Source organism: Muntiacus reevesi, chromosome 7, assembly GCF_963930625.1.
Source record: "Muntiacus reevesi chromosome 7, mMunRee1.1, whole genome shotgun sequence".
Taxonomy (NCBI): Eukaryota; Metazoa; Chordata; class Mammalia; order Artiodactyla; family Cervidae; genus Muntiacus; species Muntiacus reevesi.
Genome location: NC_089255.1, coordinates 35,215,776 through 35,235,500, shown reverse-complemented (window position 1 = coordinate 35,235,500; position 19,725 = coordinate 35,215,776). Strand labels below are relative to the sequence as shown.

The 19,725-nt window shown below is 50.6% G+C and overlaps 2 protein-coding genes across 6 annotated transcripts in view; one reads left to right on the top strand and one right to left on the bottom strand.

Moving 5' to 3' along the window:
• Positions 1 to 1,351: 1,351 nt before the first annotated feature.
• On the bottom strand, positions 1,352 to 13,820 carry SPINT1 (serine peptidase inhibitor, Kunitz type 1). 3 transcript variants are annotated; one of them, XM_065940642.1, is made up of 12 exons: positions 13,750 to 13,820; positions 13,150 to 13,287; positions 12,324 to 12,863; positions 5,554 to 5,681; positions 5,197 to 5,335; positions 4,882 to 5,100; positions 4,727 to 4,753; positions 4,262 to 4,387; positions 4,097 to 4,147; positions 2,924 to 3,094; positions 2,648 to 2,695; positions 1,352 to 2,222 (listed from the first exon to the last, which is right to left on the bottom strand). In XM_065940642.1, exons 3-12 carry the CDS (start codon positions 12,778 to 12,780, stop codon positions 2,017 to 2,019), a joined length of 1,572 nt encoding a protein of 523 aa, XP_065796714.1. In that variant the 5' UTR covers positions 12,781 to 12,863; positions 13,150 to 13,287; positions 13,750 to 13,820; the 3' UTR covers positions 1,352 to 2,016. The 3 variants fall into 3 exon arrangements, with proteins under 3 accessions (XP_065796714.1, XP_065796713.1, XP_065796715.1); XM_065940641.1 differs by having other exon boundaries at positions 13,063 to 13,287; positions 13,750 to 13,819; XM_065940643.1 differs by having other exon boundaries at positions 4,930 to 5,100; positions 13,063 to 13,287; positions 13,750 to 13,816.
• The window catches only part of PPP1R14D (protein phosphatase 1 regulatory inhibitor subunit 14D), a 22,559-nt gene continuing 15,715 nt past the window's right edge, over positions 12,882 to 19,725 (top strand). For 2 of the 3 annotated variants that reach the window (XM_065940646.1, XM_065940645.1), the window contains exon 1: positions 12,882 to 13,157. The gene's annotated coding sequence lies outside the window, so the exon portion shown is untranslated. The remainder of the gene's footprint in view (positions 13,158 to 19,725) is intronic. The other variant, XM_065940647.1, reaches the window with a different exon arrangement.

Sequence of the window (19,725 nt, the reverse complement as noted above, 5' to 3'; positions counted from 1 at the left end):
CGTGTGCTAAGTCGCTTCAGCCGTGTCTGACTCTGTGACCCCACTGACTGTAGTCTGCCAGGCTCCGACCATGGGATTCTCCAGGCAATACTGGAGTAGGTTGCCATGCCCTCCTCCAGGGAAGCTTCCCAGGGATCGAACCTCCCTCTCTTCCATCTCCTGCATTGGCAGGCGGGTTCTTTACCACCAGTGCCACCCCTGGCCAGGGATCAAAACCAGGCCCCCTCACTGGGAGTGCCACTGGACTACCCAGGAAGTCTCAAGGTTCTGCTTCTTGATCTGGGTGCTTGGCTCCTGGGTGTGTACAGTTATGGAAATTTATTGAACTGTACACTTAGGACTCAAATATGGACATTAACCTCAGTTGCTCTTCAACCCTTTAAAAGTAGTCCCCAACCTCTCACACTGCTATTTGAGTTTTCTGTGTGGCACTTTCCACAATTTAAAAAAGTCTCTCTTTTGTAATGTAAAGGTTTAAATCAATCCTCCGGTACCAGCTCTAAGACCTTAGGAAATGATCTTTGCTGAGTCGGTTTCCTGGCCTGTAAAATGAGGATAACGATAATACCTTCATCCCGGGATTGTGTGCTGAGGCAATCACTTCAGATATGTAAAGCACTTACACAGTGCTTTCGATATGCTTAAAAATACCAAATTTCTAAGGATTGGTGGTGCCTGGTACATAGCTCAATAAATAATTGATTGAATAAATGAATGAATTAAAGGAATGATTTTTTTTTTGCACAAACAGGTAGGTAGCTCAAACAGAGGGGTGTGGATTGGAGGTGAGCACCTGAACTAAAGGCAGGAGCTCAGAGCCTGGGGAGCAGCTACACTCCTGTGAGAAGCAAAGGCTTCTGTGGGTGACCAGATGGGCCGCTTGTCCCCAGCCCCTACACGGAAGAGATAAAAACCAGGGTTCAGGGAAATTCCCTGGCGGTCCAGTGGCTCCACTGCTTCCACTGCAGGGGCCCAGGTTCAACCCCTGGTCAGAGAACTAAGATCCTGAAAGCCTCGGCCACAAAACGAAAAAACCAAACCAGGGTTCAAGTCTATGCACCCCCCACCCCCCTAGTCCTCTACCACGTACTGCAGGCCCAAACCAGGAAGAAACAGCTCCATGGCCTCCCTAGGTCCCGACTCCCAGGGCTCTTTCTCCCTTCCCCCCAGGTGGTCAGACTTGGCAAGTCTCTCCACCCTCAGGGGCTGGGGCTAGGACAGTTTCGGGAAGGGTGGGAAAACCTGCTGAACAGGATGACCAAAGCCTGAACCGGTTGGACAGGACAGTCCCATCTCCCCCCAGCAGCCTGTTCCTTTCCTGGCCCACAGCGCAGAGGCAGGAGACTCAGAATAAATCTCTTTATTCCACTGAGTGGGCTCTGGCCTGTGGAAGCAAGGGGGTGTGGAGGATCTGGCTCCGTGTGCGGGCCGAGCTGGCTTGGGGCTTACTGTGGGGGGCAGGGGAAGAGGTGGGGCCACAGAGTCACTTCCCACTCCTCTCACCGCGCCCCCCCCCCATGGCATTAAATAAACAAAAAGGAACTCTGTACAACACAAAATATACAGGGAAGTCCTTCCCTCCAGGTTGCCCCCCACCAGAGCCCTGGACTTTGCAGAGTGGGAGGGGCAGCTATGGAGGAAAGGGTTGGGGCCTCCAGCCTCTGATGCTGTCCCAGGCCCCTTCCCAAGGTCATGGGATGGGGGCAGGTAGCTTGGAACAGGAAGCAAAACTCCAACTTCCTCTGAAATCCTTCATGGAGAGGCCCATTTCTGTGGGACTCCTGGCTCAAAGGTTTTCTGCTCCTTGCAGATCGTGAGCTTTCTTAGAAACAAGTAGCCTGGACTTAGCTGAGATTCCTCCAACAGGGGCTGGAGCCCTGGCCTTGGAGGCAGAAGAGGCCTGGGAAACAGGCTGGAGAAGTCTGGTCCCAAAGTCTTCACCCAGCCCAGGCCTCCGTCTTGGCTAGGAAGCAGGGCCAGGTGAGAGACGACGAGAGCCCTGGAGAAGCCCCAGGCTCAGAGGGGTCTAGTTGTTTGGTAATAGACCAGGTGTTCCATGTCATCGGTGGTGGAGACCTTGGAGCTGGTTGGGGTGGAAGGTGGGGGGTGGCGGTGTCTGTGGAAGCCCTTTCTCTGGTTCTTGAAGAAGCAGTAACCCAGAATGGCGACCACCACCACGATGCAGGTACCCAGAAGCGCTGCAACGGCTGCCTCCACGGAGCCTGGGGGAAGAAAGGCCGGATGAAGCACTCCCAGAGCCTGTTGGGTTCTGACGCCCACCCCTGCTCTGTATCAAAGGGACCTAGGCAAACGGATGTGGGGGGATGTAGTGGTGGTGGAATAAGGACTTTGGGCATGTGAGCAGCTGAAACTGCTCTGTTGGGAGCTTGGTGGGAGGGATTCTGATGGGCTTCGAGTCTTGGCTCCAGGTCACTCGACTTGCAGATAGTGTGGGGAGGACTCTGACGGCCCACAGACCTGGCATGTATTTCTGTCCTTCTCTCCCTTGCCCTGGCAGGTACCACTATTGTCCCGTTAGCCAACCTCAGGACCCTCTCAACACAGGCTTAGGCTGTCACAACCAGCTGAGTGGAGTTGATCTTTGAGTTGATGCCTACGCAGTGGAGACAGGCAGATGCGGGCTTACCTGTGCTGGGAACGGGGCTTTCCCGCCGCAGGCCAAACACATCCTTCTCTACAACACAATGGAGGCGGGGGACAGAAGTCAATACTAAGGGGTCGAAGGGGTCGAAGACTCAGCTGCTCATCAGTAGTGCCCCAGACACCCCACTGCCCTCCTCTCCCACCCTTAGTTCAGCTGCTCTGAGGACAAGGCATGACCAGTCCACGCCTTGGGACAGAGCTGAATGCTCCAGCTAAGCCTCTCACCCCCCCATCTTCCAGCCCCCTCTGCCCCACTCACTGGAGATGCCACGACAGGACTCAAGGCACTGCTCCTCCTCCTCAAAGTTGTTCTTGTTGCCATAACAACCACCATAGGTAAAGCGGGCGCAGTGTTCAGTGAAGGGGTTGTAGTACCAGCGGGGGATGCTCTCTGAGCAGTGGCCCGTGTCTGGCAGGTCTACACAGTGCCCTGCAGGGTAAGGAGCAGATGAAGGTGTGAATGTCCACGGGACCTCCCTGCCACCACGAGGCTCCACATGGTTGCTGCCCGCCACCCCCTGACCCTCCTTAGGCTGGGGATGGCTGTGATTCAGTGAGGGCCCCGGGGGCCCCAGAAATATCTGGGCCATTTGCAATGTTGTTAGAAGCAAGGAAGATAAATGCAGGAGAGTAAGTTTGGGTCCAGAATTACCCTAGGCTGACTCATATAACTATTTCTTAATTTTCTTTCAGCATTCCCGACTGTATCAAGGTCTTGGTTTTCTCCCCAGCACTTGATGATCTGCCTTTTAACAAAGAAGACTCAGAGTCTGAAACTTGGCAGGCAACAGCGTCCAGCTAAAATTTGTTACCATGTTTTATTATACTTATTTTAAAAGCAGATCTCAAATTGTGGCATATAATAGTGGCTTTTCATTTACAGTACTGACGTGAAAGTTCCTTTATTTTTTTTAATCTCCAATTTCAGTTATTTATTCTTGGCTGTGCTGCGTAGCATGTGGGATCTTAGTTCCCTGACCAGGGATTAAACACATGCCCCCTGCATTGAAAGTGCGGAGTCTTAACCACTGGATTGCCAGGGAAGTCCCTGAAATTTACTTTTTAATATATTAAGTTAAACATCTCAGTGATATGTAGGCATGGTTAAATTTCTGAAGGTGTTGGAACTCTCCAGGCAATCCAGTGATTAAGACCCTGAGTTTTCACTTCAGGGGGCACCAGTTCAATCCCTGGTTAGAGAACTAAGATTCCACATGCCATGCGGCATGACATAAAAAAAATAAAAAGAATTTCTGGAGGTGTTAAGAAGATGCCTGATGCTTGGGAAACACAGAAAGAAAAGCGCAGGACACCCCTGCCCCCAGCTTTGTGCCCACAGCCTGGTACCCACAGCAGGCCCCTTCAGCACATGGATGGCATGAGTGAGCAGAGTAGTTCAGCCCTGACCCAGGAGACCGGGGCAGGAGCTCACCTTTGTCCCTGGGGAAGTGGATCCTCTGGAGTTTATCGAAGTCTCTGGTGTCTGCAAAGATGAAAGATCAGAGGTGCAGACCTGACAAAAGGCCTCGAAGCGGTAGGGGGTGAGTGGTCTGGATCTGCCCTGCCCTGCCCGCCGCCCTCCACTCCCAGGCCTCACATTTCTCACAGGTGGCCTCGTCGGAGGCGTCGGGGCAGTCGGGAGTGTCATCACATTCCAGGAAGCTGTCGATGCAGCAGCCATCACCGCAGCGGAACTTGCTGGGGTGGCAGCTGCCAGAACACACTGGGGAAGGGTGAGGCCGGGGGGAGGGTGAGGTCAGGTGGGGGTGCAGAGGCCAGCAAATACCGTGAGTCCGTCATCTCCCTGGCCCTCTCTACCCCCAGGCGGCATCACGACACAGCCCGTTCCCTCTCCACCCTTGCTCCTCAAACCCTCCTACACACAAAATAGGCAAAGGTTGACGGGAGGATCCTGAGCTGCAGGGGGTGAGGCACTTGTGGGCCTTCTTTCTGAGGGTAGGAATGAGTTGTGGAGCCAGGACAGTGTGGGCAGGGACCAGGACTTGATACCAGCTGGAGAGCGGGCAGGGGTGAGGGGAACAGGGAAAGAAGCAAAGCCCACCTGGATGATGCCTTTCTGCTGAGGGGCCTGGAAGAGAAAAACAGAGGAGTGAGAGGAGGTAGGGCCAGGCCCCAGCCGGGATGAGCTAATAGGGGGCCTAGGGATGGGGGTATTCCCATGCCCACCTCCCTGATCCCTGAAGAGAGAACACCTACCCTGGGGGAATGTCACCTGAGCCCCAACACTGCTTCGCAAAGGCCCACCTTGCACATCGTGGCAGGCGAGCTTGCACTCTTCTTCCCGAAGGTAGTTGTTCTTGTTGCCCAGGCAACCTCCATAAACGAAACTCTTGCAGATCTGTTCTGTGGGGTCGTAGTACCAGCGGGGGAAGGAGCCACGACAGCGGCCCACCTTCTTGGATGCAAGGCAGTGTTCTGGCAGGGAGGGAAGCTGGTCAGGGGGGTCTGAAGAGCCAGTCAACTGGGGCAGGGGATAGCTCCCAGGGTGGCCTCCTCACCCCGCTTCCTTACCTTCCGTCTGCTTAGGGGTCAGCACAGTGACTGTGACATTGGATGAGCTCTCTGGCTGGTCTGAACCGGCAGCCGTCAGCTGGAACAGGTAGCTGCCTTCTTTGAGTCCCCACAGCTCCACCTGGTCTGGACTATTCCTCTAAGCACAGGAATGGCCATCAGGCCCTTGGTGGCTCCAGACCCTCCCAAAAAGCGTCCCCCCTCCCTCCCCACTGGGGAGACAGATGGTCTTGGTATTAAATGGATCCTCGGCTTCTATCCACCCCATCCCACCTGGAGCCGCAGTTGGGCCTAAGGCCCCAGAAAGGCGCCCTGGAGAGCTGAGGTGGGGGTCCGAGAGCCAGCCCCAGGTCTCACCTCTACCCTGACGTCTGTGTCACCCCGCAGGAGATGCCAGTCTGTGTTCTCCACACCCTTCAGCACTAGGGGTTCCTGGGGCTGTACCTTCAAGTCTATACCATCCCAGGCCTTGGGGATCCGGGACCCTGGGAGGAAGGTGAGGTAAGGTGAACTCTCACTGAATGGGCAGGATTCCTCCTCAAGTGAGTGGCTGGTGCCTTATGGGTGGCAACTAGACCAACCTAGGGCTCAGCAGCCTGGTAAGACACAGATACAATTTCACAATGAAACCATTCTTCTTGTCCTCTATTTAGATATGTTACACTTAACACATTCTATGGAGTAGGAAATGGCAAACCACTCCAGTATTCTTGCCTGGGAAGTCCCATGGACAGAGGAGCCTGGTGGGCTACAGTTCATGGGGTGGCAAAAAGAGTCAAATAGGACTTAGCAGCTAACAATGACAGCAACTATATCATTATAGAATTTAATTTTATAAATGTAAATTTTTATAAAATAGGTTCATATTTATATATACATATTTAAATATAAGGTAGATGTTTTTCTTTTAAATAAATATATTATTGTTTTTTTTTTAAAAAAGACATTCTAATATTGTAAAGCCACTTTCTGAAGCAAATAGCTGAGTGCATTGCCATCTGATCCCATTCAGGGAAAAAAAAATTATATATATATATATATATATATACATATACATACATGTACACACATATATTTGGAAGGAGGAATTTTCCTATTTTCTACAATAAGCAAGTACTTGTGCTAATTGCTTTAAAAAGTCAGGGGACCTCCGTGGTGGTCCAACTAAGACTTGGCACTCCCAACACAGGGACCCTGGGTCTGATCCCTGTTCAGGGAACTAGATCCCAGATGATTCAACTAAGTTTGTATGCCACAACTAAAGAACCCACATGCTGCAAGGAATATCAAAGAACCCAAGTGCCACCACTGAGATACGGCGCAACCAAACATAATTTTTTTCAAGTTAGAGTAACAACACTTTTGAAAAGCCAGCTAAGTTAAGTGTAATTACCACCATCACCCTCTCTCGGCAGCCCAGATCACTGCTGAGAAGCCCATCCGGACAGAGGCCTTAAGCACAGAGTTCCCGGGCAGCACTGTGTCAAGCCTTGGTGTCCGATGATGACTGGGCACATAAAGAGTGTGCCTCCTCCAGTTACAAGGGGACACAAAATACCCTCCCTCAGCCAGGGTCTTAAGAGTGTGGCCCTGTGGACACCTTGATTTTGGATGTCTGGCCTCCGGAACTGAGACAATACATTCCTATTGTTTTCAGCCACCCACTTTGTAGTACATTGGCATAGCAGCCCTAGAAAGCTCACACACTGCCCTTGAGGGTGTTATGGTCCAATTAGACAGGTTAAGACCCAGCCACAGGAAGCAAAATGAGAGAAAAGACCCACCAAGATGAAGGCATTTGTGGCACATGTACAAGAAAAGGAAGTGGATGTTTAAAGAAAGGAAAGACCACAGCAAGTTAAAGGAAAAAGGCAAGGCTTTGTGAAAAAGAGACAAAGGATTTTTTGTTTTGTTTTGAGACAAAGGATTTTTAAAATTCTTTTAGTTTTATTTGTTTGGTTGTGGGGAAGAATGTTCTGTGTTGCTGATGACAGCAGAAAACATGATGAGCCAAAACAAGGAGAATTTGCAAGGCTGGTTTGGTGGACATTAAGGAGACTAGCTGGGCTGGGACAGATCCCCAAGGGCCCTGGACACTGGGTCAGGGCATGTGGACACAGCAGGATTGACATTCAAATACTTAACAACTGGTGGTACAGAAAGGGGACAGACACTGGCCATGAATAGTGGCACAGAGTCCTGGAGGCCCAGTTTGCACTAGACATTGATCTCCCTCAAAGCCTGATCAAGGTCCAGAAGTACCAAGGGAAGGCCAAGGGCCAGGGTAGCAGGTGAATTCCTAAGCTCCTGGCAGCAGCTATTTACCCATCTGTCTGGAATAGAATTATTTCTATGGAGCAAGGAGGCCAGCAAGTGGACCAGTGCAGTAGTTCAAGGAAGATGCAACAGAAGCAGTCTGAATTAAGGGATAGCTTAGGGATGCATTGGAGAAGGCAATGGCACCCCACTCCAGTACTCTTGCCTGGAAAATCCCATGGACGGAGGAGCCTGGTAGGCTGTAGTCCATGGGGTTGCTAAGAGTCGGACACGACTGAGTGACTTCACTTCACTTTCACTTAGGGACGGATTCTGATGCTGGCAAAGATTGAGGCAAGGAGGAGAATGGGGCAACAGAGGATGAGATGGTTGGATAGCAGCACTGACTCAATGGACATGAGTGTGAGCAAACTCTGGGAGACAGTGAAGGACAGGGAAGCTTGGTGTGCTGCGGTCCACGGGGCCACGAACTTAGTGACTGAATGAGGAAAGGATGTGGGAAACAATGCTGGGTAGACACTTCAGGCTGCTGTGCCTGACAGGCTCTGGGGAACCGGCAACGCAGAGCCAGCGCATGGGCAGAAGGGAAACCAGATCTAGCAGGAACATGTGGCTTCAGCCATAGAGAAGGTGAATTTGAGGGAGGGGAGGAGTGCAGTGGGAGCTCCAGAGAAGCCAGAGGTGAAGGACCTAGAGTCATACTAACAAAGCTGCTGCTGGTAGAAAGTGTGCCCAGAGGACTTCCCTGGTGCTCCCGTGGTTGAGAATCTGCCTGCCAATGCAGGGGACAGGTTCAGTCCCTGGTCTGGGAAGATCCCACACGTCTTGGGGCAACTAAGCCCCTGGGCCACAACTACTGAGTCGGCTCTAGACCCCACACTCCACAGCAAGAGAAGCTACCACAATGAGAAGCTGTCACACTGCAACTAGACAGTAGCCCCCGTTTGGCAACTAGAGAAAGCCTATTCACAGGAATGAAGATCTAGCACAGCCAAAAATAAAATAATTAAATAAATAAAAATTAAAAGAAAAAGAAAAGAAAGTGTGTCTGGCACACACTAGGTACTTTATCTGTAGTATCTTACCAGGGCTGGCAAATTATGGCCTGCAGGCCACATTTAGTCCAACCTGTTATGTTTTTTAATAGTTGAAAAGAATTTTTAAATTCTTTCTTCATGACATGTGAAAGCACATAGAATTCAAATTTATGTCTATAAATTAAGATACAGCCTTACCAAACTGTTTACAAATTGTGGATGGCTGCTTTCATGTTACAACAGCAGCTGAGCAGTTGTAACCAACACAAAATCTAAAGTATTTACTATATGAATATTCACAGGAGGTTTGCTGCCCCCATCTATACCGCCTACCTTCCTAACCATCCTGCCACAACTGCATTCTTGCTCCTCTTTCCAGATGAGAAAACTGACATCAGAGAGGTTAAATGACTTGCCCAGGGTCACTCAGTTTCTAAACAGCAGAGCTGGGATTTATTTGAACCCTGTTCTGACTCATACTCTCTTCAAAACATCAAAACACCATGCTGCAGGTCATACCTGCTTAGAAGGATGACTTTTTACTATTATTACTTTTATAATCTTCAATTTTGTTTTTAGCTTAGGTAATACATGGACCTGGAGAAGGAAATGGCAACTCACTTCAGTATTCTTGTCCAGAAAATCCCATGGACAGAAAAGCCTGGTTGGCTATAGTCCATGGGGTCTCAGAGCTGGACATGACTGAGGATAAGGACATGAACGAACCTTCTCTCCAGAAGTATTCTCAGTTACTAGTTTGGGGGCGTGTGTATGTGTGAATATCAGGAGGGAGAGAATTGAATTCATAAGCATGCAAGTTCTTCATCTTGCTTTTCCTTTAATATATACTGGAAATCATTCACAGTAATACATATTTTTGGTTGCATAGCACTTTTAACACATTTAACCAGTCCATCAGTCCCTCTTGATTTACATCCTTCTTCTCTACCTTCCTCCCTCCCTACTAAAAACTAACCCATGCTGCCTCAGGGTTTATTATTAATATTATGATTAAAACAGCACCACGGAATCCAATTATAGGATGTGTTGACAGACAGAGATTGTTTCCAATTCTTTGCTATTATAAACAATGGTGCAGTGACTGACTGGCTGGTAAGCTGTTTTACACATGTTTAAGCATAGCCACAAGATGAGTTCCTGCAAGTGGAATTGTGATGAGGGTTATGTGCATTTGCACTTTTGGTGGATACTGCCAACCCGCTCTTCACAGAGGCAACATAGAAGGTTAGTCAAGTCTAAGAGTTCAAAGGGAGGAGAGAAGGTAAAGAGATAAGAACAACTGATAGAAGGCTGAATCATAGGGCTGCGTCTCGGCCTCTCTTGGATGAGGCAGAGAAAGCAGAGCCAAAGGGAGAGTCACAGAGGGTGGTCCCAGAGGTGAAAAGACCAGGAAACACAGTGACAGCAAAGGGATGGGCGGGGAGAACTTCCACAGAGAAACAAGCCAAGTGGTGCAGAGGCTACAGGAATGAGAAAAGGAAACCTCCATTATAAGACCAGGAGAGCAGGGCCAGGAATCAAGCCCCAGCCCAGTGGCTTGAGGGCTCACTGAGAGCTAGCCCAGGCCCTGAGGTGAGAGGCCAAGCCAAGGGGGCAGTGAACTGGGAGGAGCCTGTCCCTCCCTCCTTGCATTTTCCAGAAAGTAATCAGCAGTCCACAAGGGGAAACAAGACAGACTGCTTGGCAGTCTACCTAGCAGAAAGATAGGCTAGCCCCACTGGCCCCAGGGTAGAAGTCACAAACAGAGTGACATATCAGACCTTAGGTCAAATCAGCAATGTCTACCCACACACGTAAGACTGGTCCTCTCCAAGTCCCAGTCCCCAGGAGCAAGGAGCAGATGTCTGGACAGACACCACTCCTTATTTCCCACCCACAGAGAGCATAGGGCCAGAGAAGCAATAAAGTCAGCCCCTCCCCCAGCCGTCAGGCCTCAGGACTCCCCAGGGAAACACAGTCTCCATCTTCCAAGCCACTCTTCCAATGCAAAGATGGGGAAGGTAGGGGAAGTGGGGAGGAGGAAAGAACAGGGTGCTTAGGAGGCCCCAGTAATCTGGACTGGACTGGCCTGGCCACAGGCAGGGAAAGGGGAACAGGTCAACCCACCCTGAGAAGGGCTCCCCCCAGTATCCATGGGACAGGAAATCCCCACTCCGTCCTGTCTTGTGCCAACCAGGCAAGTCAGGAGGTGGGGAGGTTCCCAGATGAGGATGGCTCCGACCAGCTCAGCTTCCTGACCAGACCCCAGAGTTTCAGGTGTCGGCCCTGCCATGCTGGCCCTCTGATAGGTCCTGTCAGAGCCGGGAGGGCAGGCAGCTCGGATCACTTAGGTCACCACCACCTACACTCCCTGCTTCCTTGTGAAACAGGCTCAGGCCCTGGCCCACTGGGACTCAGTAGCCCAGCCTAGCCTGGAGACAGTGTTCCCCTCCCAGCATCTCCAGCCAACCTCTTCTCAGAGATCCAGAGCTTCTGAAAGGATAGGGAGAAGAGGAAAGGCTGGAGAGGAAACTCCTTTCTCTACTTCCCAGAACTGAGACCGAGCAGCCCCAGCCTGGCCCCTGGGCTCCCTAGTCTCTGATTCTGTTGTCCACTGGGCTGTCTTGGATCAGAGACAGGTTTCTACCAGAAAGATGGTCTTGTGTGAGAAATAGCGCAGCACTGTAGGAGGTCCTGCCTGGGGTTGAGTCCCATTTGTGGACAGTATATATTTAAGATGGGAGTCAGTTTCCTAATCTAAAAAGTGGAATGACTACTAATAGCACCCTTTTCAGAGGTGGTTATCATGATGCCTAAGTGAGAGGCTGAGTGGCATAGCAGTTAGCAAACAGTAAAGTACTCACAGAGGTTATCAGTGTGACCCATCCCTGCCCTGGAGCCGCACCTGGCCAGAACAACAGGTGGAGAGAATGGGGAACAAAGGTCTCTGGAGGGACCCCATTCCCAGCTAACTGCTCAGTCCCAGGAGGAAAGAGGAGGAGTTGCGGCCCCACTTTGCCCTTATCCTGGAAGTAAATAAGGTGAGCAGACAGCTTGGCTACTAGATCTTAAGCAGGAAGAGCTCTGCCAGGCTTATGAGCACACACGAGTATACACACACGCACGCACACACACTTGCCTGGACAGCTGACTTCCTTCCCCTACCAGGTATACATACCAGTGGACTGACTCATCCAGCAACCCTCCTCACCTGGACCCCAGAGGCCTCCAGGCTACTGTGTCCACAATACCGCCCCCTCCCCAGTTGGGTCACCCCCAACTGGGCTTGTTCTTTAGACTCTGGTGGTCTGGCAGTTTTCCCCCAGACCACTAAAGACCAGTACCTGGGGAGAGGAGTACAAGAAATGCTAGAACCAATCCCAGACCCAGCAGTGAGGAGCCCAGCCTTCACCAGGTCCACTTGACAGGTCCCCAAGGTACCTAGCACAGTGCTTGGCCTGGAGTATCTATCTATCTTCTACCTAGGTACCAGGTGGCCTCCAGACAGCTCATTCCCTGATTTGGCCCATTGGGGTCAAAGTAGGAATCCCGAGGAGCTTGCTCCCACTCACACATCCCAGAGCACCCACCCACTCAACATCCTGAACTCAGGAGCCAGCCTGGGCTCTAGGACGTCCCCCCTCGCCCCTCTTGTAGCCTGTTCTTTATTTACTGTTTATACCATGCCTACTTCTAAGGATGAGTTGGGATCGAATGGGACTCTCCTCCAAACTCCTTTCTGATGCTTCGCGCAGAACCCTATAACCAGCCCCTTTTGTGAGTCTCCCCAGATCCTGGCACCCTCGTCCTCACCTCTGAAGCCCTGGGTCCGCAGCTCGCGGTAGGAGCGGTAAACCTCCCGCGTGAGGTAGTTGATGAAGCCCTCCCTGGGCGCGAACTTGCACACGAAGCTCTGCTCGTAGAGGCAGTTGATGAGGAAGCAGGAGACGATGGCGTCCTCCCCGCCGTCGGGCTGCAATTCCACCAGGGCCAGATTGCAGTCGTTGGAGCTGCAGCAGGCGTGCACGCAGTCCCGGCCGCGGCGCGCGGTGAGGGAGCGCAGGAAGGTGGCCCCGTTTCTGACCGAGGCGTCCGTGTCGAGCACGAAATCAGGCACCCCAGGGGTAAAGCGGTTCAAGCAGCCGTCGGCCGTGAGCAGACCGGGGGTCACCGGCGGCGGCCCGGCCTCGGCGCCCCGGAGGACGAGCGCGCAGAGAAGCCACACGGCGACCGCTGGGATGCGGGCCTGGGAGAGGCGGTCCCCGGCCATCGTCCTCCCGGGGATCGTCGCCCTCCTCCCCGCCGGGGTCACCTTCACAGAGAGGACCTCTGGGCTCCGAGGGTGCTAGCGACCTGCGAGAGGGAGGGGACGGAGGAGGAGACATCGGATCAGCCGAGAGACTTCCAGGGAGGAGGGCCGGCCGGGAGGAAGTGAAGGGGAGGACCGAGGAGAGCGAACACCCCGGGAGTGAAGAAGGGCAGGCGGGCCCGGTCCTCCCACGCACACTTCGGTGACCCCGCAGCCGGTCGGACGGCTAAAGAGCTCACGTACCCGGACACACGCACCGGCGCAGAACAAAGGGCCAGACATGCTCCGAACCCGCTCCGCCTCCTCCTGGCTCTCCTCGGCCCAGGTTACCTGCGCAGGTGAGTGGGGTGGGGCCGGGCCTGCCGAGGTTCCGGTTTAGGTTTCCTGTCCTGCTCGGACCGCCGTTTCCGCCCAGGTGTCCGGTGCGCTGGAGATCCGGCACCTCCACCCGTCTAGTTTCTGGTGAAACTGAGTCAGTGCGGCCGGGGCGGGGCGAACAGTAACCCCGGCGTCGCCGGCCCCGCCCACGCCCGATGCGCCCCTGCAGCCCGGGCTTCCGGGCCGCCTACCCCCAATCCCTGCTATCTTCCACCCTGCTTCTGCAACCTGGCGCCCAGACAGGCTCAGAGGCCGGCGCGCCCTGCCCCGATCCCAACCTCGCGGGGCTCCATGCGCCCCAGAAGTACACCCCTATCCCTGGAGGCCCGGACACTTCGGGCACCCGAAGGTGGGTCAGATGCTAGAGGCGGCCGACTCCCTTTCCGGTCCGGGCTAGCATTCCCAGACCCAGGCCCGAGGCGCTAGGGAAGGGGCTGGGGGAGGAGAAACGGGGGAAAGCCCGATGCCAATGATCTCGCTGTCATGGTCAGCCCTCGGGAAGTCATTTCCATCTTGTGGCGGGAAGAGATCCCAGGAGCTGTGTGGCTGCACCTTTGATTACTGGAATCCCGGATGCCTGCTGGATTATTACCACCTTTGCCAGCTCTGGAAACCCTCCTTTCTGTTACAGTTGAGAAACCAAGAGATTTCCCCGGGCCAGGTTTCCCTGCTTGATCCTCAGTGGTTCCTTTTTGTTTTGAGGCCCTTCCTCATTTTGTACTAACGTTTCCGTTCGGGTCGTTGTCGGAGCTGAGTTAGCTTCATTGGTCAACCGATCCCTTCTCTGGAGCACAGAATTTCTCTCCTCTCTCACCAGTTGCGGTGCTCCTAGTTAGGAGCTGGCTCTTTCAGTAAAATAGCATCCTTGGAAGCTAGAGGTTCCAGATCACCAAAGTAGCTGAGCCTTCACTGAGCCCTGGACTCCTTGAAACCAGGCTCATTGCTTTTCCTGAGTGAAGAACTCCTCTTAAAGGCCATTCTTTACAGAGCAATGTTGGTCCTGTTAATTTTCTCCTCAAAAGAGATTCCATACCGCACTTCCCTGGTAGTACAGTGAACAGAAATCTGCCTGCCGATGCAGGGGTCACAGATTCAAGCCCTGATCCAAGAAGACTCCATATGCCAGGAACAACTAAAGCCCATGAGCTGCAACTACTGAACCCGCAAGCTGCTACTAATGAAGCCTGTTCACCTAGAGTCCGAGCCCTGCAACGAAAGAAATTGCAGCAATAGGAAACCCTTACACCACAACAAAGAGTGGCCCACAACAATGAAGACCCAGCGCAACCAAAAATAAGTTGCTAAATAATTTTTTTAAAAAAGAGAGATTCCACACCTTCATGATGACTTAACAAACCTCAGTCCAATGGGAACAGTCTTACCCACTAGATCCTGTAGCCGACCCTCAGTCTTTGTCCCAGCTTAACTGCAACATGCCCTAGCTGCACACATTATGGGTATGGGTATTGGGTGTGGGAATCTGGAGTCTGTCTCTCCTCTGAATTTTCTGGGTTTTTTCCACTGCCCCAGGCACGGTGGGGAACATAGATGGTATACTGGGGAATGAAGCATATGATTGTGTAGTTACTGGAAAGAAAGAATTTTGTTGATATTTGATCCATGCTTTCTTTAATACCTTATACATACAAAAATCCTAACAGATAAGACTTACCCTATGGTAATATTACTACAGATTAATCATTACTTCCATCCTATATACTATTACAAAAACCTACATCTGATAATGCCCAAAACCTGTTCCCAAGTATTTCCCACACATTGCCCCATTCAGTCAAAACAAACCTAGACAGTAGATACTAATTTTATCCCCATTTTACAAATGAGCAAGCAGGCTCAGACAGGTAGACAAACTTGTTAGGTCATGTGACAGATAGGCGACAGAACTGGGATTGGAGTTCAGGCAGGCCAAGTCCACTGCTTCAGCACCTAAACACTGTGCGTTTACTGCACTTTCAATTCTAACTTCAGCTGGAAATTTCACACTCAGCTCAGATCAACTTGCCTTGAAAATCAACAGATTTTCAAGTGATGATCAGCTACCATTTGAGATGCCTGCTGGGTTCCAGACGTGTGACATCTGTGACCTCTGATGCTCACAACAGCTCTGAGAATAGTTTCTACTTTGCAGGGAGGCTCACTAACCTCCCCAAGGTAAGGTAGTGAAGAGTGGGAGGCAAGAGGCTATAGGAATTCAGCTTGTGGGCTTCAGACTCAGATTATAGGGTTTAACTCTTTCATCTGCCACTTACTGTCAATGTGACCTTTGGCAGCTTATTTAGCCCCTCTGTGCCTTAGCCCTCTTATATACAACATGGGACTTCCTAGGGTTAGAATGCGAATTAAATGAGTTAATACAGAGAAACATTTGACTCTGAGTGCTCAATAAATGTTACCTGAAAAAAGCGACAGAGTCAGAATTTTGTCTCAAGTATCTCAGACATCAAAAACTACACTTTGGGAACTTCCTGGTGGTCCAGTAGCCAAGACTCCACGCTCCCAATGCAGGAGGCTCCGGTTCGATACCAGGTCCGGGAACTAGATTTCATATGCTGCAAGGAAGATCAAAGATCCTGAGTGCCGCAAGACCCAGCACAGTCAAATAAATATATTAAAACAAACAAAAAACAACCCTATACTTTTCACACTACCTTATGCTGGTTCTAACACCCTAAAGAGAAAAACTACACATGAAGGGAAAAAGACTAAGTTCACCAAAGCGGTAAAAGTGATGGCATTTGAATGACGAAAATATGGGGTAACATTTTCTTTTTTCTAGTTTAGAAATTATTACCAAAGTTTCCTTTGGTGAACATGGAGTGTTTCCATGAGAAAGAGAAAAATACATCATGACAGCTTTCACATTCATCATATTTAGCCCTGCATTACTTCTTTTTCCACATTCTCTCCTCATCTCACTGACCCAGACACTTTGTCCCAGTATCTCTGTGCCCCCTACCTTTCCTTGGGCTTCCCTTGCAAACATCCAGCCAGCCCTGGGTGGCGGCAGTCTTCTTCAGTGACTGCTCACATCCATCCTGTCTTGTCTGTTGCCACTGCTGCCCTAGTCTTGGCCTCTGTACCAGCTTGCAGATGTACTACAGGCCACCCTGCACATGGCATGTGGTTCCCTCCTCCAGCCCTGCCCTTCATCTGTTCAGGTCCTCAGTGACTCCCAAGAGCCTCTCTAGCAGTATGTACAGAGCCAGCTATCCTCTGGGTGGGCTCATAAAATTTGGTTTGTGGAGAGGCAGAGAGCATCAGAGCTATTGGGGGTCTCAGTTAAAGCCCTTCCCCTTACATATAGGAAGCTGTATGTTCTATATATAGGCCCAGAGATTGGTCGTTGGTTTGTTCAGAGACAAACAGAGCTAGTATGTAGCAGAGGCCATCTCTACACTTCAGGTCTCTTGACTGCCAATATTGGACCCTTTCTGTGATTCTGACTTACCTTCCTACAAAGCATTTCCAGATGATATTGTTTTCTTTTCTCTCTCTCTCCTTTTTTTTGGCCATGCTGTGTGGCTTATAGGATCTCAGTTCTCCAACCAGGGGTTGAACCTGGGCCACAGCAGTGAAAGGCCAGAACACTAACCACTAAGCAACCAGGAAATTCCCCCAGATGATATTGTTTTCTGATTGTACATTGCAGGCCCAAGGGAGCTGTCCAGGTGAGTTAGCTCTTTTGTTAGGCCATGTGGTTCACATTCCCTATATGAACTTGGGGAAGAGAAAGCCAGGGTTTATGCTATAGGCTTCCTTCATATTTGCAATACCTCCAGTACCAACCACTGATGTTAGGAGTGGGTGGTTTGGTGAGAACATGCAGTCCTTAACACCATACTAGAAAAGGAACACTGAGTGCCTTGTCTTGGATGGTGGTCTGGTGGTTTCTATAAGTAGGTTTAATGAACTGTCTACAAAGACCGCTATCAACGGTGGCAGACAGGACCTCACCTTCCTTGTAAGTGCACGCTGCTCCTCCCACCAAGAGGTGGTGTCTACCTTTCCCTTCCCTTTGAATTTGTAACTTGCTTTGACCAATAGGACAGAAGAGAAGTGGTACCACGTGGCTTTCCCACCTCAGCCTTGTGGCTGGCATTTTCCCTCTCAGAACCAGCTGTCAGGTAAAGAGGTTTGACAACCCTGAGGGAGAGAGAGGCCACCGGAGGAGAGCAAGACTGGAGGATGAGAGGTTGTGATGGGAGAAAGAGGTGTCTGGCTATCTCCCAGCCACCGCAGCTGAGTAGCCTCATTAAACCATTGTTCACCCTTAGCCCCAGTTGACTTGATCCAGCAGAGATTAGCTACACCTCCAAAGCCCTGTCCACGTTGCAGAATCATGAGCAAATGTATTTGTTTTAAGCCTTTAAATTTTGGGGTGATATCTGTAAGCAGATAAGTTAGGGAGTCCCTGAAGAAAGAGAATTAGAAATGGCATTCTCGACATAAAAGAAGCCATTGGGGGGAATTCTGTGGTGGTTCAGTGGTTAGGATTCCTGGCTTTCACAGCCAGGGGCCCCAAATGTGAACCAATTTGATGTCTACACAGGGAACTAAGATCCCACAAGCTGTGCAGAGCAGCGGAAGGGGAGAGAGAGAGAGGGAGAGAGAGAGATCATTTTGGCTGAAGTTATTTTGTGTTCCCTGATAGCTCAGTTTGTAAAGAATCTGCCCGCACTGCAGGAGAACCCAGTTCGAAGAAGATCCCCCGGAGAAGGGAAAGGCGAGAATTCCTGGGTTGCAAAGAGTCAGACACAACTGAGTGACTTTCACTTTGATTTTGTGACCTAGGCCTGGCCACAGTGCTTGCCCTTGAACAGGTCTAGGTAACAAGGATCTTGAGGGAACAAAGAAAGAACAGAGAAGACAGTCAAATAATAGTCCTGTGGTAAAGCAGAGTCCTAGTTCCTCCTCAAGGAATATACATAATAATATATCTTTGACTCCAGCTGGTGCTAAGGCCCCCACCCTGGTGGAGGACAGAAGAATGATACTGACCCTCCTGACATCAATCCACCAAGACTTGGACTCCTGAAACTGCCCTAATTCTATGCAGAATTTTCTGCTCAAGCCTCTTCATGAATATGCATATCAGCTCAGTTCAGTTCAGGCTTCCCTTGTGGCTCATTTGGTAAAGAATCCGCCTGCAATGTGGGGGACCTGGGTTCGATCCCTGGGTGGGGAAGATCCCCTGGAGAAGGGAAAGGCTACTCACTCCAGTACTCTGGCCTGGAGAATTCCATGGACAGAGGAATCTGGCAGGCTACAGTCTATGGGGTTGCAAAGAATAGGACACGACTGAGCGACCAACACTTTCAGTTCAGTTCAGTTCAGTCGCTCAATCATGTCTGACTCTTTGTGACCCCATGGCCACAGTGCTTGTCCTTGAACAGGTGTAGGTAGTAAGGATCCTGAGCGAACAAAGAAATGTCAGAACAGAGAAGACAGTCCAACAACAGTCCTGTGATAAAGCATGTGCATATACCCTTAGCTCAAAACGTCCCTAATTTCGCTGTTAGGGGAGAGGCTGCTTTGAGAGAGTCCCCTGGTCTCCTCCTGACTTGCTGCTATTGCTGCTGTTTAGTCGCTAAGTCATGTCTGACTCTTTTGTGACCCCATGGACTGTAGCCCATCAGGCTCCTCTGTCCATGGGATTTCCCAGGCAAGAATACAGGAGTGGGTTTCCATTTCCTTTTCCAGGGCATCTTCCTCACCCAGGGATTGAACTCATATCTCTTATGTCTCCCGCTCAGGTGGGTTCTTTACCACTAGTGCCACCTGGGAATCCCCAAGGCAAGTAATAATTTGACTTGCTGCAGATAATAATAAATCCTTCCTTCTTCCAATCTTTGGCTTGATTATGTCTGTTGGCTTGACACACACTGAGAAAACCCATTTCTCCGATAACTGTTTTGTGGCAATAACTGAAACAGAGGGACAATATATTTACAGAACAATTTTTAGTACTAACTATCTGATTATCTGGAGAAGGAAATGGCTACCCACTCCAGTATTCTTGCCTGGTGAATCCCATGGACAGAGAAACCTGGTGGGCTACAGTCCATAGGGGAGCAAAGAGTTGGACATGACTGAGCCACTCAACACTAAGTGGTTATAGCTGAATAAGTTGTATTTTAATGATCTAAAACCCAATAATTCCCTTGATAATGCAGGGCCAAGGAATTTTGAGGAAAGTAATGCAATATTTGTCAAGGTGAGGCTACTGTCATTGGTTTAATCATCATTTAAAAGAGACAAGTCCCCTCAGATACTGCTGCAATCCTCAAAGGGCTTTATTTATTTGACCGTGCTGCCCAGCTTGTGGGATCTTAGTTCCCCAACCAGGGATTGAACCCCAGTTCTCAGTAGTAAAAGTGTGGAGTCCTAACCACTGGACCACCAGGGAATTTCCTAAAGGGCATTTTTGAGGAATTCTGCTAATGTCAAAAACGTTCACAATAGTTCAGTGTGGTAGATAACCTCTAAATTATCACCAGTGATACATAC